The sequence below is a fragment of the Pimephales promelas genome, chromosome 3 (genome assembly GCF_988280905.1).
Source record: "Pimephales promelas chromosome 3, fPimPro1.hap1.1, whole genome shotgun sequence".
Taxonomy (NCBI): domain Eukaryota; kingdom Metazoa; phylum Chordata; class Actinopteri; order Cypriniformes; family Leuciscidae; genus Pimephales; species Pimephales promelas.
This window is the reverse complement of record NC_142771.1, coordinates 24,328,521-24,354,554: the sequence shown is the minus strand read 5'-3', so window position 1 is coordinate 24,354,554 and position 26,034 is coordinate 24,328,521. Positions and strand designations below refer to the sequence as shown.

Sequence of the window (26,034 nt, the reverse complement as noted above, 5' to 3'; positions counted from 1 at the left end):
AAATACAAATATAATGTATATTTTAATTCAATGAAAAAACGCAACCTGTCTGTTTACTGCGTAAGCATAACTTTATGGATGAATATCCCATGTGAATATCTGAATATCCCAGGCAGAGACGCTGAGACTACTTGCGGCGGACGTGGCAACACTGGTTGTAGTCTACGTCATCCTAACCCCTCCTTCATACTATTGACAGAACCCATCATTCACAAAAACTAACTAACTAAAAGTAAAACAAACTGTACATGGCTTGTAGATAACATAGAACTCAAGAAAGATAGAAAAATCGTTTTGATTCTGAGAAACTAAACAACAACAATAATATATATATTTATATATTAGCCTACATATGGCTTATTGCGAAGTCTCGCAGGGTAAGTGACATTGTGTTTGTGCTTTTCAATTAATTTTAGATGTTTGTTAATGTTTCTCTTCGATCTACAGATGATCAAATTGGAGAAGCACTCTTAATCCGGTATGTTTCACTTCGTAAACTATTGTTGTTTGTCGCATTATAACCTTAACGTTTATATTAATGGTTACTTTCTATATTTAGTATAGGGTGTTTTAAAAATGCCTGTTCTAGATCAACATAATTTAGAGATGTTTGTACAAAAGTCTGTGTGGATATAAATTTTACTTTGAAAGGACAGAAGCAACATTTTAATGATTTACATTTTTAGAAAAACATCCAAACATAATACCAGTTGATGTACACATTGCACAGTGTCCTGTGTCACAGAGAGTTATGATTTTTAATTGATTTAAAACAATCTATGACAAATAATATATAATTACCAGTGGACGCAGTCACACTGTTATGTCATGACAACATAATCACATAACTTATATATAGGCTAAGTATACATCACATATCTACATAACAATTCAATTGACAATTCAACCATTTTGACATAATCAATGGCTGACCTTGTGTTTATTTTTTTCATCAGGTAAATGAAATATATTTGAATTTAAATCATACAAATATTGCTGTTTTTACTTACCATTGTTGATGATCAATTCATCTTTGACAAGGTTATTGTAGATAAAACATTGAACAAAATGAGAGATTATACAATATTGTGCTCAAAATGTCCTTTCTTTTTCTTAAAGGGATACTTCAGGATTTAGCATAAGATTTGTATTTGTAGAAAACCTGTTGTATTTTCGAATTATCGTGCTTTCCAACCTCGTATCGCCCTGAGATGAGAGATTTATGTATTTTTTTTGTCTGGAAAAAAACCTCCAATGGCGCAAAAATATACATTTTGCATCATCGGAAGATTTTTTTGGCCAGAGGCTAAAGACTACAGTAGTAGGGGCTGTCTCGATGGTAAATCTGAATGTAGTGTTTACATGAACGCTAAACAAGTGATCGTTTGATGTGCGTTTTAACATTGCTTAGAAAATTCCTGCTCCCGGTCCTCCACAGGTGTCGCTCATCGGTAATCACGCCACTGTCCTCGCGTGATTCTCTACATGGCCCTAGCCTCGTCCTTCTCGCCACAGTAAAGATAATGAATGGCGACCGTAGAACGCAAAAGCTGAATTTCAGACATTTTGGGTGTTCTCGAAACTGTTCTTGAAACTAGTGAGACTCACTAACCTAGACTTGTTTAACTACTGCGCTCTGTTCCTGGTAGACGTGACCTCCTAGTGCATTCTGGGAGTTGTTGTCTTTCATCCACATAAGCCAAAAATACATTTTCTGGCTTTTCTCAGTCTAGAAAGCTCCAAATTCAAAAATAATTTCACATTTCTTCTACATGAATTACCCATTTTATATATAGACATTCATCTTTCCAGAGGTGAAATATCACTTTAAGTATTTATATTTTAGAAAAAAATTCAATATAGATTGAATTTTGGCCTACTTGCTGACTGACTGTAACATTTTGAATTCATTAGTTTAAACATAAGACCCACTCGTAAAAAAACAAACAAACAAAAAAAACGCATGCACTGCAAAAACAGTAATTTACGGTAGCTGACAGAGCTAAATGCGCTTCAAATTAAGAAAGCATCTTCATCGGTTTGACTGGACATGTGCTGCAAATACTCAATACAAAAGCGACAAAATGCCAAATTTATTTTAACATCCTGATTGTAGGTGTGTTGTATTTGCTGAGCTCTCCCGGCTACCGTAAATGTAGGGACTCAAATCAATTTCAAGCAAACTGAAACATATATGGATGCACAAACTATCTGTGTGTCATTAAAATGCTTTCCCCTTTAATAATAACTCTAAACATTTGACTCATTCAGTAATTCATATACTGTATAAAATGTCTTTCAGGGTGGTAAGAAATGAGGTGATGAATGTGGCAGCCGAAGGAAATGAAGACCCACCAGAACTCCCCGAAGTTCGACCATTAAGCAACACTCATGACCAGAAGCTTGTTCAACAGTTGGCGGAGACCATTAAAGTGATCGGTGATCGACTCGATCAAGATCAAGCATTTAATGAGTCTGTCTGAGATATGAAACTTTGAAACTTCTTTTTTGAACATCAGTGGTGTTGTCTACACATACGTTTTTAAAACCTCTGGTTTCTCTTTCTGTTTTTTTAAACTCACAGCATGATTGATGGCTTAGTAAAAGTAGCTGATAAAAGAAGTTTCTGGAAACTTGTGGAACAGGTTTTCATAGATGACCAGATCAACTGGGGGAGAATTATAGTGCTGTTCTATTCAGTTGGAAAGCTGTCCGCAAAGGTATTGAATTAGTTAGATCCGGCATGTTATCTGTTCAATTTGTTAATATCTGTTGTTTGTAGACAGACGTGCATCTCTGTTTATATTTGTACAGTTAATTAAGCTCCACTTTGCTCTCAATAGATGACCATCGCACGCTTGCCCGGAGTTGTTTCAGGTATTCTGACCTTAAGTCTGGATTACTTTAGGAGGAATCTGTTGGAATGGATTCGAAAAGTGGGAGGATGGGTAAGAAATATTTTTACATTATTGTTACTGGAATATAAAGAAGCATTTGACTTTTGTTTTATTTTTCTTCTTTCGAAGATGTGTTTAACAGTTTTAGTCACAATATCACAGCACATTTTTTTGTATGCCTTAATACAGATGTACAGTATCCCTGCATTGGCCAGTTTCTCCTTTGAGCAATTTTCTGGTTCTTCACTGAGAAAATATTTTCCCTATTTTGGAGCCGCGTTTTCCTTCACCTGTGGCCTACTGTTAGGTGGCTTCATCTTCTCGAGACTTCAAAAAAGCTAAGAGAGAGAGTGGCGATACAGCAACAGAAGTAATAAGTCTGTAAACCTGAGAGAAACCAAATCACGTAAACTGATCTGCAGCATGATTTTGTAATTTGCCACTTTTTATTGTATTATGCCTTCATTGTATGCATTTATACTATTTTGTAAGATCAGGACAAATTGTACAGTGACAAGAACTGAGCCTAAGCTTTTTATTAATAATTGTTAAATATGACATAGAATAGTGGTCTTCTATTGTGTGTTTTGTCCACTCTCTTGTAAAATGTAAGTATTGTGTATGGAATGTGACTAAAGTTCCCAATTTCAAAAAAAATTCACATCTCTTATTGGATAAAAACATTATCTGCCTCATTTGAGCATGTTTTTTGTACACATTTTTAGAATTTATGCGCACCTTGGCATTTCCATTCAATGTTTTTTTTTTTTTTTTTTTTATGTGATATTCCCAAAAATAGGTGGATAAAATAGATGACTGAACCCTCGTTTGACAGCAATATGCAGCACAGCAACTGTTTTTGTGCTAAATTTTTATTATGTTTTTGTTCTTCAATAAAGTTCTTGCATAAATTAGTGTGGATCTTATTTCAGCTAATTTCCTCTCATTGTTTCATCTATCTCCAGCTAGTGTTACAACTAGTTAATAAATAACAGCTAACAGTAACAGCTAGTGTTTTAAATTTGACAATCTCGGATAATCTGTGATATTGTAGTAGGTACACAAGTGAGTTTTTGTTGTAGACAAAATAGCACAAACAACCACTAAGTACAGATGCTCAAATAAAGTGTTATTTTCATCCCCATTCATATACACATATTTCTTCTGAACTATGTGTATTGTAAATGAAAGTGTGGATTTGATTTGTTCGACAGATAAAAGGAAATGCAGCAAACAGAACTTGTTTCACTTTTATTTTCACTTTGCCTAGTGAGTGAAGATGTGGCTGACTGAAAGCTAGCTACTAAACCTATTAGAAGTCTGCGTTATGTTTAGTACAGTTATTGACTTAAAAGCATATGCCATAGATACACTTTCATTTTGTTTTGTGAAGTGACCATCAAAAATTATAGGACCAAAGAGGAAGACAGGAAAAAGAAGCGCTCATGGCATCAGGTAAGTTGGCTTTCCCATTATTTCCTGTGCGCTCTCATGAAATCCAGTAAAGTGACATTTACTTTCGTATCTCTTAGATGACCAGTTTACAAACAATCTTGTACTTCGGTAAGTTTCATATATACTTGTTTGTAGGCTATAGACCATTTTGCAAGATGTAAACAACACTGGTCCAGAAACACTTCCTGTTTCAGTTTGTAACTGTTTTCTTTATTTCACATGTAAAGAAAATATCTTAAAGATGTTGTTTAACTTTTTGATACAGTTTTACATGTTCTGTTGGTTGTATTTTATCCCAGCTTTTATGAAGTGTTAAAAAACTGAAACAGGAAGTGGGATCCCCCCCCCCCCAGCAGTCTGGTGCACTTTGAGAGTTCAAAATTGAAAGCTCCAACCCATGTTCAGGGTGCAAATTAAACGAGATGGTCCTCACTGCGGAACATGAAATCCATGGGGAGGAGTCGGATCCAGATCCAACTCCTCCCACCTTCCATACACCTAAACCTAACCAACTCCGCCCCCTGATCCCTAAACCCACCCCTAATCCCTAAACCCAACCCTAATCCTAACCATCTCCACCCCTTGGATCGTGATCCGACTCCTCCCCGTGGATCTCATGTTCTGCATTGAGGTGCTACTGAATTAAACAGAGAAAAGTTTGAACCTCTTTTAGTTATTGTCTGTCTACATTACACTACTACATAATAGTTATAATATTAATCCCATGATAGTAATAGCCATAACGGCTATTGTAAAACAAATGCACAGAAAAATAAAGGAAACTTTCATAATTAGTTTTGCACTAATTTCTATAGTTGAAAGATACTTGCGCATAATGACATGTTTCATTGGCCAGTGTGTCAGAAAAAAAAAACTAAAGCTGACTTTTTTTGACCAATGCATTACACCAGCACAGCGCCGCCAATTAAGCAACAAAACACCAAACAAATGGGCCGCCGATGTATGAGTTTTGTGGGCCGTTAAGACAAATAAATTAAAAAAGGATGAAATGTATTGGCTGAAAAGCACGTCGGCCCAGCGGGAATCTCCCGGTAGTCCCGATGGCCACCGAGATATATAGCCATGCCTGGATGTCACATTTTAAATCCTACCTGTTGGCTTTCAGCAATGCATGCAGTTAGCTGCTGTCGCATCAATTGACATGCCATCTCCTTTTCTCTCTTTCTTTTTCTATTTTTAGCCCCACAGCATTTTGTTTAATCCATCTTTTTCGACGACAACTAACTACTCGTACCTGCTCGCTCAGCGCTCACGGCGCCCCCGCCCGCTCGCGATATTACCCGCTCCCCTTCTCCATGAGGGCGCCTACTCTAGCCTAGCTAGTCCTCTAAAATTTTATATAACAATGAAGGAATGCAGAAATGATTTAGAAACGCACAACGGCAGCTACATATAGAAATAATACAATATAGCCTATATAATTTTTTTTTTTTTTTTTTTTACCATCGCTTTGGCGCCCCCCATTGTGCTGCGCCCCTATGCGCCGCATATAGCGCATACCCACTTTTTGCGCCACTGGTGACACCCGCTAGGGCCCCAAAAAAACGGAATGGACACACAAGACAATAAATTATAAAAAAAAATACAAACTTCTTTATTAAACAGTACCATAAAATTATACAAAACATAAACTGCTTCAGCGGATGGGGGCGGCAATTTCTCGATTGGTCTGGCTAGGAGTACAAAACAACTTGAGTTACCTATACAGGAGACACTTCATTGCATTGAGTGATAACCACAGCAAACTCCAGTAAGCCCTTCATTACAACAGGATACACATGCACAATGTGGCAAACACACCAATCAAACCACAAGACCTATAAGGGCTCTGTTAATCTGTACTCCCAGTTCACCATCCGATCACGATGGAAAACTTCCCCCTGGCAGCTTAATCAAGGATGGAAAGCAGTTGGTATTACATACATGATTTAAAGAAAGAGACAAAAAAAATGAACATAAATAAATAATTCCACTAGCCAGCCGCACAAAAACAAAAAAAATCAATCACTACATTAAACAGAGAAAAAACAAACAAACAAAGCTGGCTAGGAAATTAATTACCACCAATAAGTCAGGGAGCAGTCAGGCTTTTTTTTTCAAAAAAACAAAAACCCATATAAGAGAACAGCGACTAGCAATCAACATCCAACACCCTTTAAGGTGCACAACCGGAAAAATACATGATGGTCTTGACTTTATTCCATTAGGCAAACGGTTCTAAAAATGGAGTATTTTTCATGAGTGTCAGTCCCATCCACATCACAAGCAAACAAATAAACTCAAAATGAATAACCATACCTTTAGGGTGCACAATCAGACAAATACATGATGGTCCTGAATTTATTCCATCAGGCAAACAGTTCTAAAACATAGTAAAATATCCCTATTAACACAATTACCACCTCATGCCCACATGACACATAATGGATTCAAATACCACTGATTCATCTAAAAGAATTATAAAATCTATAGCTAGTGACTGCATCAACACAAATAAAAACATCCATTGCAATAATACAACAGAAAAACAGGTTTACCTTCCATCGAGGAAGAGTACATCACAGGACACCCAGTCCCACATGCTACTAGCCAAACGGCTAACTGATGCTGCAAGGACCCCGGCTGCCCTTCCATGTTGCCTGTCCTTTAAATTGGACCATCCTATAAGCACTCTGTACTGGGATTGGTAGTTACTTCCCAATTCCCCTCCCATTCTCCTGCTTATCTTGCTACAATCCACCCCCTACAATTTTTGTCATTGCCCCAAGGACAAAAACAAACAAAAAACAAAACAAAAAAAAAACAGAATACTACTGCTCTTCCCCAACATTTGGCATCCTTGCACCCAGAGGACGTGGTAATCTGTTAGGGTTGGAATGATGGCCAGCCGAAGTCCTAGCAGACTGTCGCAAAGGAACAGAACTTTGCAACGGCCCTACATCCCTGGCATCATTAGAGCCAGAAAGAGCAGTTATCAACTCATCTGACTGGATAGGGTGGTCTGAACTACCCTCCAAAAGAACCACCCAAGAATCCCCAGACATCTCCTCATCAGATGACGAACCAGAAAGGGAGCCCTCAGGATCCAGTACCATTGGAGGGTCAAGCATTTCAATGCTTGGTCTACGTATGGCATTCCTTAATTCAGACCGATGTACGGTTCTAATGGGACCGTCTCCCGATACCGGCACCACTGAGTAAACTGCCCCATTTCCAGAGGGACCTCGAATAACCCTATAAAGGCAAGGATCCCAAAAATCCTGAATTTTGTTTCTCCCCTTTACATGATTCCTCAAGTGCTACCTTAGCCTGCAATTGCTGCTTTACGTGATCATGGGCTACTCTCAAACTCTCTTGATGGTCTCGCACCCAATCTTCAGTGGGACTAAAACTACCATCTTCGCTCCTTCCAAGCAAAAAAATCCACGGGGAGTTTGGGATCACACCCAAACAACAAATAATAAGGAGTCATACCAGTAACATGATGGGCGGTGGTATTGTAAGCATAGGTAACTTGTGAGAGATGGCGAGGCCAATTTTTTTTTTCCCTGTGGCAACGTTCGTAAAAGATCATGCAGGGTACGGTTAAATCGTTCGCATTGTCCATTTCCCTGGGGGTGATAGGGAGTGGTTCTACTTTTTTTTATCCCATAGATTCTACATAACTGCTGAACTATCATACTCTCAAAGTTTCTCCCTTGATCAGAATGGATTCGGCTTGGAGGTCCAAAACGATGAAACCAATGTTGTACCAACATCTGGGCCACGGTACTAGCTTTTTGGTCTCTAGTAGCCACTGCCTGAGTATACTTAGAAAAAACGTCTGTAAAAACGAGAATATTTTCGCGACCGTCGCTGGCTGGCTCTAAAACGGTGAAATCTATAGCCAGGATCTCATGAGGGCGGGAGGCTTGAATTGTACCTTGAAAAGACCGAATCTTTGGTTGCACCGCCTTACTTAGAATACATCTTTCACATTGTTGACACCACTGTTCCACTCTCCTTGTCATACCTGGCCAGAAACACCGGCTACGAACCAGCTGAAGAGTACGATCAATGCCTTGATGGCCATGACCGTCATGTACACTTCGAAGTACCTCTTCCTGCAAACACTGGGGAAGTACAACCTGAAAGGTATCCTTACATTCCCCTGGTAATCGTATTACCCGGTATAATGCCCCTCCCTTCTCTACCAACCGTTCCCAGTGTCGTAACAGTTCCTTACTTCCCACTGACATTGCCTCTCTCTCTTCAGATCTAGGCTGACCCCCTGACCGAAATAACGCCAACACCGGACCAATCACAGGGTCCATTTCTTGTAATGAGGAAAGGTCCTCCACAGACCGCCCAGCCAGTGCTACAACCTCATTACACCCTACCTCTTTCTCTGAACCCTTAGATAACGGTCCCACCAAAACAGGTGGAACATCTGTCCCTGATGCAAATCTCTCCAGATACTGTCTCGACAAAGCATCAGCATTGCCATTACTACGGCCCGGACGATACTTGATGGTAAAATTAAATGAGGCCAATTGAGATGCCCACCTCTGTTCCACCGCCCCCAACTTTGCGGTCTGAAGATGGCTTAAAGGGTTATTGTCAGTAAATATGACGAAATTACTCCCTAGCAGGTACTCTCTAAACTTTTCTGTTACTGCCCATTTCACGGCCAAGAGTTCAAGCTTCATGGAACTATAATTGTCCATGTTTCTTTCGGTGGGTCTCAAACCCCGACTAGCATACGCAATAGGCCTGAGTTTATCATGCTCCTGAGAAAGTACGGCTCCCAGCCCTCCATGGCTGGCATCTACCTCCAATACAAAAGGCTTAGTGAAGTCTGCATAGGCCAAGACTGGAGCCGTAATCAAACGATGTTTAATGGACTCAAAGGCATGCTCACAGGCCTCATTCCATACTGATCCTAATGGGATCAGAAGCGTCTTACCCTTCCTTTTAGGTCCACTCAGCCTACTCACCAATTGATGTAGCGGGGCAGCCAGTGAAGCAAAACCCTTAACAAAACGACGGTAGTACCCCGCAAACCCAAGAAACGAACGTAATTCTGCTAAATGCACCGGACGCTTCCATTCCCGTACAGCCTCCAACTTGCCAGGATCAGTCGCCACCCCCTCAGCAGACACCACATGACCCAAGTACTTGACCTGTTTTTGAAAAAAATTACACTTGGATAACTTAACTTTTAGCCCTTGTTGTTGGAGTCGAGATAGCACCTCTTCCAACCTCTCCAGATGTTGACTAACAGAGGAGGAAAACACAATTACATCAAGATAAAGCAGCACAGAATGATACCGCTGGTCTCCAAACATGCGCTCCATTAATCTTTGGAAAGTGCCCGGTGCGTTACAAAGGCCAAAGGGCATTCTATTAAATTCAAAGAGGCCAAAAGGTGTACAAAAAGCCGTCTTGGATTTATCTTTCTCTGCCACTGGCACCTGGTTGTAACCACTGGCCAGGTCAAGAGTGGAGAACCACCTTGCCCCTGATAACGCATCCAATGTCTCCTCAATTCGAGGGAGGGGGTAAGCATCCTTTCGAGTTTTCGCATTTAGTTGCCTATAGTCAACACATAACCTTATACTGCCATCTTTCTTTGTCACCACTACAATTGGGGAGGAGTAAGGACTACTACTTTCCCTAACAATCTGACTATCCAACAACTGTTTAATATGCGTTTTCACCAAGTCATACTGTGATGGCGGAAGACGGCGGTAAGGCTGGCGGACAGGAACCTCATCCTGCAAAGGAATCTCATGTGTAATCAAATCGGTACACCCTAAATCTCCCTCATCTTTAGAAAACAGACTAAAATACTTAAGAAGGAGAGACTTGGCTTGAATGACTTGCTCCTCTGTTAGCCCATCAAAAGAGGGAAACTCCAAACCTTCTACACTATTCTCAGTCAGGACTTGTTGAGTAGCTATACAAGCCACACGTTCTGAGGCCATCTGGCTGACAGAAAATGCCAGTGAAGCTGGGGCTTCCACGGCAACCGAAGCCACCTGTACTGTACCCACGACTCTCCGAGGGGGAAGCCAGACGTCCAAGGAACCCACGTTGGTAATAGGGGCATATAATGTACCATACTCTGCGTGTAAAAGGGTGGGTGAAATAAGCAATCCTTCTGGAAGAGTACCCTCATCAGGGCCCAAAGGCTCTAACAGAAACTCTGCCAAAGGAAGTTGGGGGCATGTGACGTGCACCATAGAAAGGGTTCCTGCAGAAATACAAATGGGTCTGTCACCTAGTACTTTTACTTTGAATGCTACTGTGGAATTGGTTATCGCCTCAGTTTTCTCACACTGACGAAGTGCACGCCTAACCATGGGAGCCGCAGATTGTACTAAAGGGGTCTGAAAAAGACTTGTACCAAATTGTTGAAGCAGTCTCTGATAACACTCCCTGAGGACATTCATCCCCAAAATACCAGGAGTAACAGTCTTACGGGTCTGAAAGGCTACATTCACAGGGTCCTTGACAACCAAAATACCCCGCTTTGGCACTGATTCAGAACAATCACATCTAGTTCGACGTTGCCTACATAAGGTATGTCAAGTCCATTAGCAGCCTTTAGACCAAGCCACTCACAACCCTGTTTCTTTAAATGAGAAAACCATTTATTGAAAAAACTCTCGGTTACAGTAGTTACCATGGAACCGGTGTCCACCAAACATGGAACATCAACATTACTCATCTTCACACTTAACATTGGACATGGCCCTACTAATCGATCATAAACTAAAGAATCCAAACTGGAGCCATCTACTGTTCCTCCCAGCGCGTGGCTCTGCACGCTGGGGGTCACTAGTTTTCCGACTGCCTAGTTGATTCCCTAATGGATACGCCCCCAGTAATCTGAGTATCCAGAACAGTTTCGCAATACCTGGCTATATGTCCAGGCAAGTTACATCTAATGCAAATTGGCCGGCCATCAGATGCACGTTTAAAACGATTATTCTTAACTGAAGGTTTACTAGTAGCAGGGGCCAGGTGTTTTACCAATAAATCCAATTGTGCTTGTTGTTTAAGAACCATATTCTTAAGTTCAGTCAACTCTGAAGATGGCTGGACAGAAAGAACCTCACAACTAGGTGTAACCTGAACCTCACAAGTATGAGGGGAAGGGCGTACTTGTTTTTCCCTACTGGGCTGTCCCCCTTCTACCCACTGAATGGCCTCCCGCCGTACTTCCAGAAGTGACATAGTCTCCTTATCTCGTACCAGCCTTTTTACCTCCCTACGAAGCATAGGATCACGAACATTTTCGTAAAATTGATCTCTTATAACAATCTCAGAGTTTGGTATCGCACCCGGCTTACATTGCTCCACCCTCTCCATTAGAGCCAATAGGGCATGTGAAAATTCATGTAATGACTCCCCATCCCTCTGCTTTCGATCAAAAACTTTTGTTGCCAATAGACATAAGATTTTGAGCATCCATACACTTCTTTCAGAACATCAAAAATTTGCTCAGAATTCTCCCTCACCCCCTAAGGCCGGTATTTGATCTCATTTCGAGCCTCCCCTTCTAGGTGATCCAAAAGAAATAAAGCCTTATCCAATTCAGACATATACCTTAACCTAATGCAACTCCGTGCCTCCTCTATCCACTCCTCCACCGACAGTGCCCCAGCAACCAAGGATCCCGAGAATTTTGGACATTTACGTTCTCTAGGGAGGTAAACAGCTTGCTCTCTACGAGAGGATACCGTATCGCTCACACTAGCCTGTCCCTCCCCCTAATCCCCACTTGGCCTGGGCACAGACAGTCTCTGATTCTCCAACTGAAGCTGCTCCACTTGAGCCCGCAGTCGTCGTAGTTCATCCTCCATTTCGAAGGCTTGACAGAAGAAGGTCCCACGAAGAAGCACTGGTCCTGCTAGCCGCTGTTCTCCTTCAACAAAAGAAAAGAAAAAAAAAACCCACAAAAAAAAACACAACAAGCCTCTTGACTGCTCCCAAAACACAATACAAAACCAAGTGAGCTCTACCCTGCCGACTACGCCAAAATGTGACACCCGCTAGGGCCCCAAAAAAACGGAATGGACACACAAGACAATAAATTATAAAAAAATACAAACTTCTTTATTAAACAGTACCATAAAATTATACAAAACATAAACTGCTTCAGCGGATGGGGGCGGCAATTTCTCGATTGGTCTGGCTAGGAGTACAAAACAACTTGAGTTACCTATACAGGAAACACTTCATTGCATTGAGTGATAACCACAGCAAACTCCAGTAAGCCCTTCATTGCAACAGGATACACATGCACAATGTGGCAAACACACCAATCAAACCACAAGACCTATAAGGGCTCTGTTAATCTGTACTCCCAGTTCACCATCCGATCACGATGGAAAACTTCCCCCTGGCAGCTTAATCAAGGATGGAAAGCAGTTGGTATTACATACATGATTTAAAGAAAGAGACAAAAAAAAATGAACATAAATAAATAATTCCACTAGCCAGCCGCACAAAAACAAAAAAAATCAATCACTACATTAAACAGAGAAAAAAACAAACAAACAAAGCTGGCTAGGAAATTAATTACCACCAATAAGTCAGGGAGCAGTCAGGCTTTTTTTTTTTCAAAAAAACAAAAACCCATATAAGAGAACAGCGACTAGCAATCAACATCCAACACCCTTTAAGGTGCACAACCGGAAAAATACATGATGGTCTTGACTTTATTCCATTAGGCAAACGGTTCTAAAAATTGAGTATTTTTCATGAGTGTCAGTCCCATCCACATCACAAGCAAACAAATAAACTCAAAATGAATAACCATACCTTTAGGGTGCACAATCAGACAAATACATGATGGTCCTGAATTTATTCCATCAGGCAAACAGTTCTAAAACATAGTAAAATATCCCTATTAACACAATTACCACCTCATGCCCACATGATACATAATGGATTCAAATACCACTGATTCATCTAAAAGAATTATAAAATCTATAGCTAGTGACTGCATCAACACAATAAAAACATCCATTGCAATAATACAACAGAAAAACAGGTTTACCTTCCATCGAGGAAGAGTACATCACAGGACACCCAGTCCCACACGCTACTAGCCAAACGGCTAACTGATGCTGCAAGGACCCCGGCTGCCCTTCCATGTTGCCTGTCCTTTAAATTGGACCATCCTATAAGCACTCTGTACTGGGATTGGTAGTTACTTCCCAATTCCCCTCCCATTCTCCTGCTTATCTTGCTACATTAGTATACCTTTTTCACAATCAATGTCACTTCACTTTCACACAATAATTGAGCCTAACTAGATTAATATGTTCAATGCCGTTAGTTCCATTTTTACTGCCATTCATTTCAATCCAGAATAGTATTGGGTCACCATTCCCGGCTTTGGTTTCGTTTCTTTGTCCACCTTCATTTTCACGTAAGAGTGGGGATGTAATGTGTCTGGCTTCCGGAGTCGTCCGCTTCCAGTAATTTTTAGCTGCCTGTAGCCTTTAAACTCGTTATACTACTTGATATCGCAAAATGGTCTTTCTTAAAACTATTATGTAGGCCTAAGCCGTAATTCTAAACTTTCTGGTTTGTAGCGCATATAGTTTCCCCATTTACAGCACTTTGTTATTCTATTTATTTATAGCGGCTGGATCAGAATACATTCACAGAATATAGCTTCCGCGTATAAGGTGGATGTATCAAAACAACTATGCTTTCACAATATGTTTTCAGATCAGTAAGGGCCGAGGTACAGAGGGCGGGAATATGTGTACCGTCTCTTCCTGAACCGCAGCCAATGAGTGATGAGAAAGATGAGCTCGTGCTGGATCAGGTGGCTGAAATGATCAGAGCCATCGGCGATCAGGTCGATCGGGATCCAAAACATAAGAAGTTAGTAATAGTAGCCTATCGAAAGGTCTTTTTGATATGCGACTGGATAAATGTATGTAGCCTATTATGGAAGTCCGTATAATGTAAGATTTGTGAGAATTTAACAAATAAAGTTGTGAGAAATAAGTCACAAAAGAAAGTAGTAATTACAATAAATATAATTGTGACACAAAGTTGCTATCTTATATGGGTTTATGGGTTTCAAGACGAATGATTTGTTATCAAGTATATGTTTAATTTTAGCATGATTGACGAGCTTGCACGAGTGATGGACAGAAAGGGTTTTCAGAGGCTTGTGGACAAAGTGTTTGTTGATGGCATCACCTGGGGGAGAATTGTTACTCTGATCTGTGTTGTTGGAAAAGCCATTACAAAGGTAGGCCTGCGAGGTGCTTTCTTTACCATCATTTGTGATTCAGTGCCCAAAGTGTTGATGTGTGGTTGCACTTTGATGCATTTTTTGCTTGTTTTTGTTGTGCATATAGATTCTTGCTTATGTCTCAGGAATTGTGTCTTGGACACTGGACTACTTCAAGGATAACTTGCTGAACTGGATCTGCAATAGAGGAGGATGGGTACGATTTGACACTTGTATTAATTAACACAACATTAATGAGACACATCTGTAATAGTCATTGATTAACCCTTTTAATACCTTCAGATCAATAGTATCTCTTCCTTGGCTCGTTACTCCTTTGAGCAAGATTTTGGTTCCTCATCCAGCCTGATCTCCCTCTCCTCTGGAGTCCTCTTTGTCAGTGGAGTACTGCTGGGTGGCCTCATCGTCTGGAGACTAAACAGAGGTGCCTGAGGAGGGTCAGTGGAGGAGTGATGAAGTAGAAGGGTTTACAAATACAACTGAATTACACAAACGTGGTTTGGTGACCGAATATGAGAAGAAAAGGCTTTATATTGTAATGCACAAAGAGTGTAAAATATTATTTTAAAAAAAATGTATGAAAAGACAGGAATTGCAGATGTACTGCACGTGATATTTTTTGTGCATCTCTCAGTCCGTGTCCATGAGGAGGGACAAAAGAAAGATGAAGGATGAGGGCCTTTTTCTTACATTTAAGCATATCCAAAATGGGACAAACAGCAATCACCAGCAAGACTTGAAATATCATGTGTTGTGCCAAGAGAACCGAAATTACGGTGTACGTTTCTGTAATTATAGTGTACTTCTGTGTAGGTAAGGTAACAATATGTTAAGTTTTGGGTAATAAGGGGGTACAACCAGATATACAAGCAAATGATTTCTATTGTAATTAATTTAAATCTAACAGGTACCTATTCTGTTAATATATTCTACAGCAAAAAATTGTATGTCTGTTGTCAAAAGTTTTTATCACATTTCTGGCAAAATATGTTCTTATGCAATGTGTGACAGGGTAATTTTGTATATATATGGCTGTATGTAAGCACAGTATGATAAACATTTAATTTATTGGCTTTTCTTTCTAAACTACTAACATTAAGCCAATAATAATAATAATAATTCTGCTATGATTTTAATTTAGAAGGTACCATGTAGTACTTACCTTATCACATTGTAATACAATGACACTTGAATCTCAGGGCAAATATACTGTGTATTTAAAACTTTTTTTTTTTTTTTTAATTACTGGGGACTCTGAAGTTGAGGAGTTGGAGTCCCATTGGTCTTGGTGCTGTAACGAAGCCCGAGACATGTTTGAATCCATACGCAGCTTTATTAGAGGTAAGTCAGACAGGCAAGGGTCAGAGATCGGCAGAACAGGGTTATCACAGGACGGGCACAGAGGATGGTCAAATAACAGGCAGAGAATCAGGACAGGCAGCAAACAACAATTATCCAAGACAATCCGGGTCGGGGCAGGCAGCAGACTAACAAGAGTTATGGAACAGATCAGGGTCGGTACACAAGACAGGCATGCAAGGGAAACCCGCTCAGTCATTACAGCCGTGGCAATGCAATACTTCGCACTGAGTGAATGTTTGAATGTGGCTTAAATAGGAAGTCCGATGAGGTTCAGGTGTGTGTGTAATCAGTCCCAGGGATGGTGCATTATAGTGAATGAAGTCCTGCTAGAATCTAGTACTCTGGTGACGGCTCCCTCTGCTGGTTGAGAGGAGGCGGAGCGGGAGCCTTATCCGTAACAGGTGCACTGAAAAAATATGAATACATGCTCTTAGCAAGCTACACCATCAATTTTAAGTTGTTGAACAATCCTCCACTCTAAAACATTTTGTGGCACCTTATATTACTGTAGTAACTGTAAATCTGAACAAAACACATTTTGGTGAAGTTTGAGGCCGATGGTACAATTTATTCCAACCAATTGTTTCTTTTCTATGTTAAACTGTTGGCGATTATTGTTATTTATACATTTTTACAGTGTGATTCCAAAATTATTTCGGTTCTGTTTACAGTTTGTACAGTGTAAATATAATTTCAACATGATTGTGTATATTTAAACTTGTTTTAATAAATGTTTTTGGTTTAATTGTGCTACTGTTCTTTTACATGTACTAATTAAAACATTTATTGATAATGCTAACGGTGAAGGTTTGTCTGTTTCAGCATACTGGTTTAATGTTGCATTTACCCTGTCACAGAACAAGGGGGTCACAAGCGCCACTTTAATTTACAGCCCGCAGGAGTTACTGTACACTTACCCAAATACACAGTTGAAATGGGTAACAAACACTAACTACTAACAATACGAAACAACACTATTTGCAGAGTAATTACAGAGATGGGTACTCTCTTTAAGAAAAAAAAAAGTATTAATTACACAGTATATTTGCCCTGACATTTAAGTGTCATTGTATTACAATGTGATAAGTGCAACATTCTAAATTAAAATCTTTTTTTTTTTTGGCTTAACGTTAAGTAGTTTAGTAAGAAAAGCCAATAAATTAAATTTTTATCTTACTGTGCTTACATACAGCCATATATATATATATATATATATATACAAAATTACCATGTAACAACATTGCACAAGACCATATTTTGCCAGAAATGTGATAAAAACTTTTGACAACAGACATACAATTTTTTAGGTACCTGTTAGTTTTAAAATAATTATATAAATCATTTGCTTGTATATCTGATACCCCTTTATTCCTTTATTACCCAAATCGTAACATAGCCTATTGTTCCCTTATACCGCCAACGCTACAGAGTAATTTCGGTTTACTTACGCAGTTGTTTGCGGGTTGTAATATAAAGTGTAACCGAATTGTTCACTGTAATTTTGATGCAGCTGTTCTGAACCTCTACCTCATTTTAGTTCTGTAACTGTAACTCCATGCATTTTTGTTGAAACAAATTATTTTAATAAAACAACAAATTCTGGTCTCATCTGGGCCTACTTGAAATGTATTTGTTGTGGAGCAATGTGTAAAGACAATGCTTTATAAATGAATACTCTGTAATTACACAAAATAAGTATGTACTATAAATATGGTGCACAAAAATTATATTATGTTTGAAATTTAATTGTTTAAACTTTCTCAATAATGCAGATTAAGAATGTCCATGCCCTTGCCCCAAAGCCACATGTAAGAGAATTATTATTTATACATCATTATAAGCATGTGAAGGAAATTAATTTATTCTAAAAATAATTAGAAATAAATAAAAACAGAATAAAAATAGGTAAACACACCACTTATTCGGAAAATGTGTTCTTGGATCCCAGGGTAACATGAAGAAATCACAACATTTGAAGAATCACACAGGACACATGTTGAAAATTTTGGCATGAGCTTTTAACGTTTTTATTGACTTTTTGATAACTTTTTCTTTTTAAATTGGATTTCTTTTTTCCTAATTGTTTTTTTTTTCCCTATCTAATGGAGAAGATTTGATCAGGTAGGTTAGCATTCACGTTCAAACTTTCATACTTTTAGTAATATAACGATTTTTAAGTCTCAGTTTTCACAAACTCTGTTAAATTATTACAGTTTATTAATTTTTTTCTTTATACATTTCAAAAATATAAAAGGTAAATAATAAACATTCCATTGAAATATATTTTATACAGTTCTTGATATTTTTTTTCCCTTTTTTGTATGACAATAAAATTGTATCCAGCATCAATCTTAATAGCATAGAACTCATCCATTTCTTTTAGGGACCTTCTCTTTCTCACTGGCCTCTCTTTCTAACTCTCTGTCTCTCTTCTTAACCAGGGGTGTATGGTTAGGGTTGCGCTCACCAGTAGACACAGCAGCTCCATTAGCTGTGTTAGTGCAATGAATTTCCCCCCTTTAAACAAGCTACATAAAGGAATTAAAGTATAAAATGACAAAATACAAAAAACAGGTAGTGCATATTGGGCCAAACTATAACTAATCACATGCAGTGAAAACTTTGTTGTGTTGATATCCGCCCTCACAACTGCTGCATCTGTTCCGCTCTGAGTCTGTGGAAGCTCTGATGAGATACAAATATCATCTTGAAAACGATATAGAAATATATTAATATAGTCTTAGCATACATAGCCAGAACTTACATTTGCTACGGCTGCATTTTGAAGAAAACGGGGAAGGGTGAGGAAACCTAGAAACAATATGTTCTTACTTCCTCTCTAAGTGTCTCTGAGAGAGCAGTCGCAGAGTAGAGAGCCCAGGTGAAAGAGATGGTTGCCTCATTCTGGCCATTCACAAATTATTCACAAGTTATGTCCTCATTGTATTCCATGCATGCATTATAATTCAACTTCAAACAATATGATAGAAAAACACAAGAACAAGGGATGCAAAAAAGCTTCTTCCTCAAAAATTGAGAAGGAGAGGGAACAGATGAGAGAGTGGGAGGGGATGCAAACAGGAAGTTGAGAAAGCGTGGAGACTGATTCTGGCTTTGTTCTGCTCCTCTCTGATATGTTTTGTATTTGGGTTTCAAGTAAAGGTATGTGAGCTGTCAGCCATCTGGAGGGGTTGTGTGATCTCATTCACGCTAAGACAAACCCTCACGGGAATTCAGCTTTCGCAGAGAGAGAGAGAGAGAGCGTCTTCAATTGATGTGGCTGTTTATCTACACATTCAGGGAACAGTTTCAGGCACACTGGGTTTCCTATTAGGGATGAGATGAACATGTCCCCCCAATTCCTAATGACGACAATGAGAAAAAGGTGGACCTCCATCATTATTGCTCCAAAACACCATCCCATATGACTTCATGAAGGACCAGAGAGGTACACATTAACTTAACCAGTCAGCAAATGCCTGTGAGATGCAATTTAGAACTGAGTACCATATATAAAATAAGTTCTGGTTACATATATATCCTACATACCCTCTGAGATGAGTATATGATTACATATAAATGTGTATGCGAACTCGAAAAGTGCACGAGTGTCTTCCTGTACCCTGAAGCATGCAGGAGAGACGTTGTTGAAGACGTTACACAGACCTTACATATTGACAGAGAAGGAAAGGGAATTCAGTGCACCACTAAAGAAAGCGACATGGCTACTACAGCTGCACACATCTGTCGCACCTTCAAGCTACTTGGGCCAGCTGCTAACGTTTGAAGTAACACTACACGCTCAGCAGATAACACTGGCTCTTGTGGTGATGGAGCTGCATCTGTGTCGTTTTCCCTCCCTGGACACACAGCACCGGTAAACAGACACCAGCCAGCTGGCCTGAGCACATGGCATACTGTATGTGTGTGTGTGTGTGTGTTTGTGAGCTGCTAAGGTCTTGCTTAGGTGTTGCATAGGTAGTTACTAAACTAAGCTTACATCAGATTCTGAACGATGAATGCTGAAAGAACACAGTCATGGGATTTTAAGACAACAAACGATGCTTTAAGTGACATAAAACAACACCTATAACCAGACTTCAACAAGAACTTCCACTTTTGAAAAAAGGTGGTTCAGATCTTGTTGGTGAAACAAAGACAAGAAAAGGTCTGAACAAACAGTCAAACATACTGGTGGAATCATGACCTTCTCTCACGCAGGATAATACTAATATCAGAAATATGCCGCAAAGTTAATAAGGAAGTCCATTTTGGTGTTGCATGGCTGGTTTTAGTGGGTGCTCAGCATTTGTAATCAGTTTTTGAAACTTTGTAATAAAATCTAGTAATCCAGAAAAAAAAAAAATCTTGTCAAAACCTTGCAAAGCTCTGTACCACCCAAAATAATTCAGAGAATAAATGATGGAATCGAATGAATGCTAATGTCAACATCTTAAACAAAACCAAGATAGCATGTTCTCCTGCTGAGCACCTTCGCTCGGACAGTGGCGCTACTCTCACGTTATGGCTTGGTGATTGGACAATAGTGCTTTGCGATGTAAGTGCTCAGGGTCTCAAGACACAGCACATAATGCTAATGTTCACAATGCTAATGGCTCACTTTCGATGGATAAAGCTTTGATTTTACCCACAGCGTGTGGATGAAATAAAAAGAACAAACATGGCAAAACAACTCAAAACTTTCCATCAGGACTCAACATAAAAAGAAAACTTCACCCACAGCCTTAAAATCCCCTTCCACCGTGCTCTTCAGACCCATAACCGTCAAAGGAAAAGAGCCCTGTAGGTGTCGGAGGTCTCCAGAGGAGCTTTCGTGCCACTGCTGGAGGCTGCCATGACTGAGGGAGACCGTGAAGGGCAGAGCAGAGAGCCAGGAGAGTTCAAGTAAAGGGTAAAACGGTGGAGAAAGAGAAGGAAAGAAATGTCACTTGAAGCCATGGAGGGAGCAGTAGTAGTTGAAGGAGTTTGTCTCATCATTCAGCTAGACTCAGTGGGGTTTGTTTTTCTTTTATCCAACAAAACTGTGTGAATCTTGCAATCCTATATATTTTTACATTACTCTTTTTTATTAAAAAAAAAAATAGAGCCTCTCTTTTTTTTTAAATATATTCTTTTTTTTCTCTAAATTTAGTAGCATTTAGCATAAACTTTTATTGTTTCCATTTGATTTCGGTGTTTAGTGATTCCAAGCCCTCTAATTTGGGGTTCAGGGCTTGCAGAAGTCATGCAGTTTAGTCATGCTGGTAAACAAAGTGAGAAAAATGCATTTTTAATTTTCTCTTTTTTTTCAGCTTTTGTCATAGTTCATCCAGTCCTCTTAAAACCCCCTTTGTCCTTCATTAGGTGTCATGCACTTATGTTGTATTTTGTGTTCTCCACTTGAAGGTTAAGGACCTGCGTTTTCATCCGTGACCCCATCCACTTGTCCAGAGTCACCCATATTGTACTGTGCAAACAGAGCGGCCCTGTCTTCGGTTTCCTCTTGCACCTCTCAGCACGATCTCTACCATCTTCCTCTCTGTTTTGTTTTGTTTTTTGATGTTTTTTTTTTTCTCATTCATGCCATGCAGATCATCTACAGTGGAACAGAAATGCTGAGATGCAGAGAGCTGAACTAAGAGAGAGAGAAAAGAGAGAGGCTGACGCTCTTTTCTTCATTGTGGACAAAGTCACCTTTCCGTGGGCCCTGAGAAGGACACTCTGAACAAAATTTTCCAATTAGATGAATGGGAAACTGTTCGCACGATATAGGAATGTGGCAGGCCGATGACACCGCTGTCTATTTTCATTTAAAGCACGTGCAAGATCTCCCAAAAGTTAAAGGAGTGGAAAAAGTTTGGCTGATAAAACTGTTCGTTCGAAGTGCTTGTTGAACTTGCCTGTGAATGTGTGGTTGAATTGCATAGCGTTGAATAGCATGATGGGTATTTTTCCACACATTATTTGTATCTGAGACTGGATTGAGGGTTTTGTTGTCCACTTTCAGGTGCATTTAACTGGGTGGAACGCCCCACAAAAATAGTTCTCGTTACTTTAAAATTGCATCCATTTCCACCGGGAAGGGTCTTGCCGGGACATACTACAGTTTGTATGCGGACTCCCACCCTTTTGATCCTTGTAGGACGAAAATGTGTTCAACATCCTCCCAGGACGTGACATCTTATGTTTATTGCACCTATGTTGGGGCTTAAAATTAGGAATGGAGAGATGAGCATTACAATGTTTTCTTCAAGTGGGATTAGCGCAGCACTCCTTTCATCTCTCGTTTTCTCTCTTTCGCCGTCTCTATTTCCTGCAGTGACCCTGGGGGTTGCCTCTGGACAGGTTTTGCAGTTGGGGAGATCGGAAAAGGGGCAGTTCAGAAGCTCAGCACTGTAGGGAAGAAAGACAGAAAAAGAGGGGTATAGGAAAACGGAGGACAAGAAAATCAGTATCACGTCACACGTTGCATCGGCTCAATACAAACGCACTAAAAGCTACACACCGCTAGAGGCTATCGCAGATGATAGTCGTTTCAGACTGTGCAACTGTGAGAGCCAAAGCTAAAGAAGCCAAACACATAATTGTCTTTTTCTTTGTTTTGGAGTGATGTCCATAGAACATATTTACATAAAGTCTCCTAAATACCAATTTAAAAAAAATTTAACTAAACAAAAAACCCAAGTGTACTCATAGCAAAGCCCATGTAACATGCGCTCAAAAACAAAAAACAAAACAACAAAAAAAAACAAAACCAAGACTCTTGGAATAACACTCACAAAAACAAACACACATAAAGCTGAATAAAATTTCCAGTCGTTGAGGGCCACAAAAGCGTGGTTTTAATCTAGGTGTATCAAATCAACAGAATCAATTAATAATCATCGATTTTGTCAGCCCTCTAGGATGGACCAGAACAAAGCAAAAGCTCATTGTAGATCAGTGAACTCCTTCACACAAAGGGTGCGTCCCAAATTGTGACTCCCTATTCCCCATGAAGTGCCCTTTATTTTGATATTACCAAAAAGTGAATCTGGCATAGGGAATAGAGAGCGAGTGCACCATATAAACACAGCGCCAAACATTAGAAGAGCGGGAAAATAAAGTGTCACACAATAAAAATAAAACACTAAGCACACAGTCAGGCACGTACATGAGAGCACAGTGTGACACACAGAACACCATATGCACATTCTTACACTGAGAAGCGTTCAGCTCCCTTCCTCCTCTCTTTGACTTTTTTTCTTTCTTCCTCAAACTGTCCTCCATTTCACGATGCCTTTCTTCATTTGTTGACAATCCTCCCAATACTCTGTTCCCCAAACACACAATCTGTCCATCTGACCCTCATGCTTTCATGTCCTGATTTTGGTTGTGTCCTGATTCCACATAGTTTTTTTTTTTTTTTTTGTAATCCACTTATGGCAGACCGTGTTTGAAAAGTTCTTTTTGTTATTTTTTTTTTTTAAACAAATCACTGATTATTTTTCCTCAGTTTCTCATAATGTCATCTGGACTTTTTTGGTTGTTATTTGGAAGCAGTAAGAGTTCGTAGTTGGGAATAAATGAAAGCGAACGATGAAATGGCAAAATAAACGAAGATAAGGACACTGTGGAAAAGGAAGACTTGCAATGAGTGTTGGGGTCAAAAATGATTTCATATTTACACAGATGCATGTGTACACGTGGTGTTCGTAACTTATCCATCTCTCTCTGTTTTGAATGACATCATTTTGGAAGCACTGGTATAGACAAACAAAAAGAGATTTACCTGAGTAGTGACAGGGGAGCGTAAGTCTGACAGAGACAGAGAGGATACTGGGTAATATCGCTAAATCATTTGAACTCAACCTGCTCTCCCCGTTTCAAATGCCACATTCAACAATAGTCAAACAATAGTTTCTGTGCTCTCTCAAACTCCACATGCAGTCTCTGTACAAGAGAATTATTTACATTGCCCTCCGTGATTGCATGCAGCCTCTGCATTTGCTAACTAAGCTAACTTGTGGCAGGCCTGTCTCTTCCACATCATAACTTCAGGATTGAGATAAAGGGATATGAGTGGAGCTCTTCCATCCACACTGCACACCCTGCTTATGCCTTTAGATAGACAACACACAGCAAAACCACAAAATGCACTAGGATGCTAAGTGCTAGCTATCTTGTATATGTGGAAACATGCATTGCTGTTGTGAGCAGACTATTAGCATCTTCTCTGCTCTGATCAGCGTTATTGTCTAGTGACTTTAGTTGTCAACAAACAAGAGAGAACGGGAAATCCTTCAGGTCAGTGTCTGCTAAAAATGTCTAATGTCTCTTTCTTTAATCGTATATTTAACAGGTAAACATTAAGGGCTAAAAATCAGTGTTCTTAGCCTCTAAAGTGACCAAAGAGTGCTAATGAGCTACAACACCGAATGCTACGTACGTCAGTTCATCCCTCGAAAAACCAGCAGAGGGGGCTAGAGCTGAGGTTAACACAACAGCAAGTGGAAACAGAACAACCGATTTCCTCATTAAAAATGCAAAACTAAGACGATTAAACAAGATTGATGATGTCATGAGATGAGAATACAAACTAAAATGGAGTTGCACAGGAGCTGATACTGGTTCAGGGGCTCAGATGTTCGTATGGGAATGTTTTTATAAAGGAAGAAGTGGATTTTCTGTTCTAGTCTTAGTTCACAGTTACTGCTTCTTTTTGCATATATCTGATAAGCACAGGGCTTTCAGAATAGTTCTCTGTGAAAAGATGAAAAAGAATAAATCATAAAATGACCATCTGCAATGCTTTTGATGTCTAACACAGAAAATAAAATTAAATCAAACGTACATAGTTAAAGCACATTCAAAACCCCATATTCAATACAACAGTTGTAATGGTCTCTGCCACCCAATAGCATCTTGGCATGCAAAACTAAGCCACGCCCCCCACCACCCCCCACCCACAGCAATCAAGTCAAAAATGACAGATTGGTAACAAAACAGCAATGAAAAAAAAAATAGTTTGTACATTTGTTTCATGCAGATCATTAATATGCATGTGCACATGAATATGAATATACACATCCATATGTACACACAAACATATACATAAACCTCATTGTTAAAATACATTTTCTTATCAAAACAGATATATAGACTTATAATTTCCTTATTGCTCGCAATAGAAATCCATGCATGTGGAAATTACAAAGTCAAACTTCAAAACTGTACATTTCATTAAGACCTGAACTATACAACCTCATAAAAAGCATTAAAACACAAAGGCAAAAAAAGAGAGATGAAGAGGAGAGGGACATGGAAGAGACATAAGAGATGATAAATAAAACAGTGTTTTGGCTGGACCTGAATCATACAGGGATTTAGTGTCCCTCTTTCTCTCCTTCTAAATATACCAGGTCTTTTGTCTAAATTTAAGGTAATACATAATGCACACTTGCTTGTTTTACAAGGCACCTTGTAACATACATTTTTTAATAGACACCTTTTAAAAGAATAAAAAAAAAAAAATCTATGTTAGACAACCTGCCTCAAACAATCCTGCTGTGCAAAGACAAAATGCAGTTAATGCATATTTTCAAAATTGAGTTATAAGCAAAATCAGATCTCTTGGATTATAATGGTTTGGCTCCACTATGAAAACTGTGTGGTGTAGTTACTGCATTTGGCCGTTGTACGGCTGGATGACCTGTTGGTTCAATAATAAAGAAAACCCTTGACATCTACACGTTAAATGTCTAACTGAACACTCCAGTTACACAAGCACACATGTGGTGTCACATCCATCCAGCAGATGGCCCTCACTCACTGTCCTGAGACCTTCAATGTATATGAAGCATGTACATGAAGCAGTGCAGCAGCGCACATGCAGACGACTAATGATTGGTGTTTTACTCATTCAAGCACAGAGCCACACATTAGTTTGCTGCTGCCATGCAGACGCTCCATGTAATCAACAACCTCCATGATTTTCTTCACTATAGAAGTGAACGCCTTTAACCAAAAAAGAAGAGAGGAGGGGAAAAGGAG

At 39.5% G+C, this 26,034-nt stretch overlaps 4 protein-coding genes across 16 annotated transcripts in view; 2 read left to right on the top strand and 2 right to left on the bottom strand.

The window, feature by feature from the left end:
* Positions 1-128: 128 nt before the first annotated feature.
* baxb (BCL2 associated X, apoptosis regulator b) lies at positions 129-3,811 on the top strand. 2 transcript variants are annotated; one of them, XM_039686494.2, is made up of 6 exons: positions 129-377; positions 448-478; positions 2,303-2,473; positions 2,585-2,720; positions 2,844-2,948; positions 3,087-3,811. In XM_039686494.2, exons 1-6 carry the CDS (start codon positions 353-355, stop codon positions 3,237-3,239), a joined length of 621 nt encoding a protein of 206 aa, XP_039542428.2. In that variant the 5' UTR covers positions 129-352; the 3' UTR covers positions 3,240-3,811. The 2 variants fall into 2 exon arrangements, with proteins under 2 accessions (XP_039542428.2, XP_039542429.2); XM_039686495.2 differs by lacking the exon at positions 448-478 and having other exon boundaries at positions 171-377.
* A 340-nt stretch (positions 3,812-4,151) lies between these two features.
* On the top strand, positions 4,152-16,747 carry LOC120489580 (apoptosis regulator BAX). Of its 2 annotated transcripts, XM_039686496.2 has the most exons (6): positions 4,152-4,352; positions 4,430-4,460; positions 14,103-14,261; positions 14,505-14,637; positions 14,747-14,836; positions 14,923-16,747. In XM_039686496.2, the coding sequence occupies exons 1-6, from the start codon at positions 4,343-4,345 to the stop codon at positions 15,070-15,072; spliced, it is 573 nt and encodes a 190-aa protein (XP_039542430.2). In that variant the 5' UTR covers positions 4,152-4,342; the 3' UTR covers positions 15,073-16,747. The 2 variants fall into 2 exon arrangements, with proteins under 2 accessions (XP_039542430.2, XP_039542431.2); XM_039686497.2 differs by lacking the exon at positions 4,430-4,460.
* Positions 5,792-14,089, bottom strand: LOC120487921 (uncharacterized). Of its 3 annotated transcripts, XM_089128546.1 has the most exons (4): positions 13,423-14,089; positions 13,185-13,248; positions 6,911-13,103; positions 5,792-6,735 (listed from the first exon to the last, which is right to left on the bottom strand). In XM_089128546.1, the coding sequence occupies exon 3, from the start codon at positions 10,805-10,807 to the stop codon at positions 7,814-7,816; it is 2,994 nt and encodes a 997-aa protein (XP_088984672.1). In that variant the 5' UTR covers positions 10,808-13,103; positions 13,185-13,248; positions 13,423-14,089; the 3' UTR covers positions 5,792-6,735; positions 6,911-7,813. The 3 variants fall into 3 exon arrangements, with proteins under 3 accessions (XP_088984672.1, XP_088984670.1, XP_088984669.1); XM_089128544.1 differs by having other exon boundaries at positions 5,792-6,590; positions 6,672-6,735; positions 6,911-14,089; XM_089128543.1 differs by having other exon boundaries at positions 6,911-13,248.
* A 1,251-nt stretch (positions 16,748-17,998) lies between the features above and the next one.
* Positions 17,999-26,034, bottom strand: part of kcnc3a (potassium voltage-gated channel, Shaw-related subfamily, member 3a) — a 73,842-nt gene continuing 65,806 nt past the window's right edge. For 6 of the 9 annotated variants that reach the window (XM_089128547.1, XM_089128549.1, XM_089128550.1 and 3 more), the window contains one exon: positions 17,999-22,395. Coding sequence is in view for 2 of the 9 variants with exons in the window: in XM_039686492.2 (XP_039542426.1) it covers positions 22,382-22,395 (14 nt within the window). In the remaining 7 variants the exon portion in view is untranslated. Of the gene's footprint in view, positions 22,396-23,201; positions 24,745-26,034 lie in introns of those variants that run through there. The other 3 variants (XM_089128552.1, XM_039686491.2, XM_089128548.1) reach the window with 2 other exon arrangements.

What these genes read in the sequence shown, in the direction of transcription:
- LOC120487921 (XM_089128544.1), bottom strand. Translation starts at nt 10,807, where the DNA reads ATGAATGTCCTCAGGGAGTGTTATCAGAGACTGCTTCAACAATTTGGT.
- baxb (XM_039686494.2), top strand. Translation starts at nt 353, where the DNA reads ATGGCTTATTGCGAAGTCTCGCAGG. An exon ending in TTATTGCGAAGTCTCGCAGG is followed by an intron (nt 378 to 447) that starts GTAAGTGACATT and finishes TTCGATCTACAG; the next exon opens with ATGATCAAATTGGAGAAGCA. An exon ending in CAAGATCAAGCATTTAATGA is followed by an intron (nt 2,474 to 2,584) that starts GTCTGTCTGAGA and finishes TTAAACTCACAG; the next exon opens with CATGATTGATGGCTTAGTAA.
- LOC120489580 (XM_039686496.2), top strand. An exon ending in CGGGATCCAAAACATAAGAA is followed by an intron (nt 14,262 to 14,504) that starts GTTAGTAATAGT and finishes GTTTAATTTTAG; the next exon opens with CATGATTGACGAGCTTGCAC. An exon ending in TTGGAAAAGCCATTACAAAG is followed by an intron (nt 14,638 to 14,746) that starts GTAGGCCTGCGA and finishes TTGTGCATATAG; the next exon opens with ATTCTTGCTTATGTCTCAGG.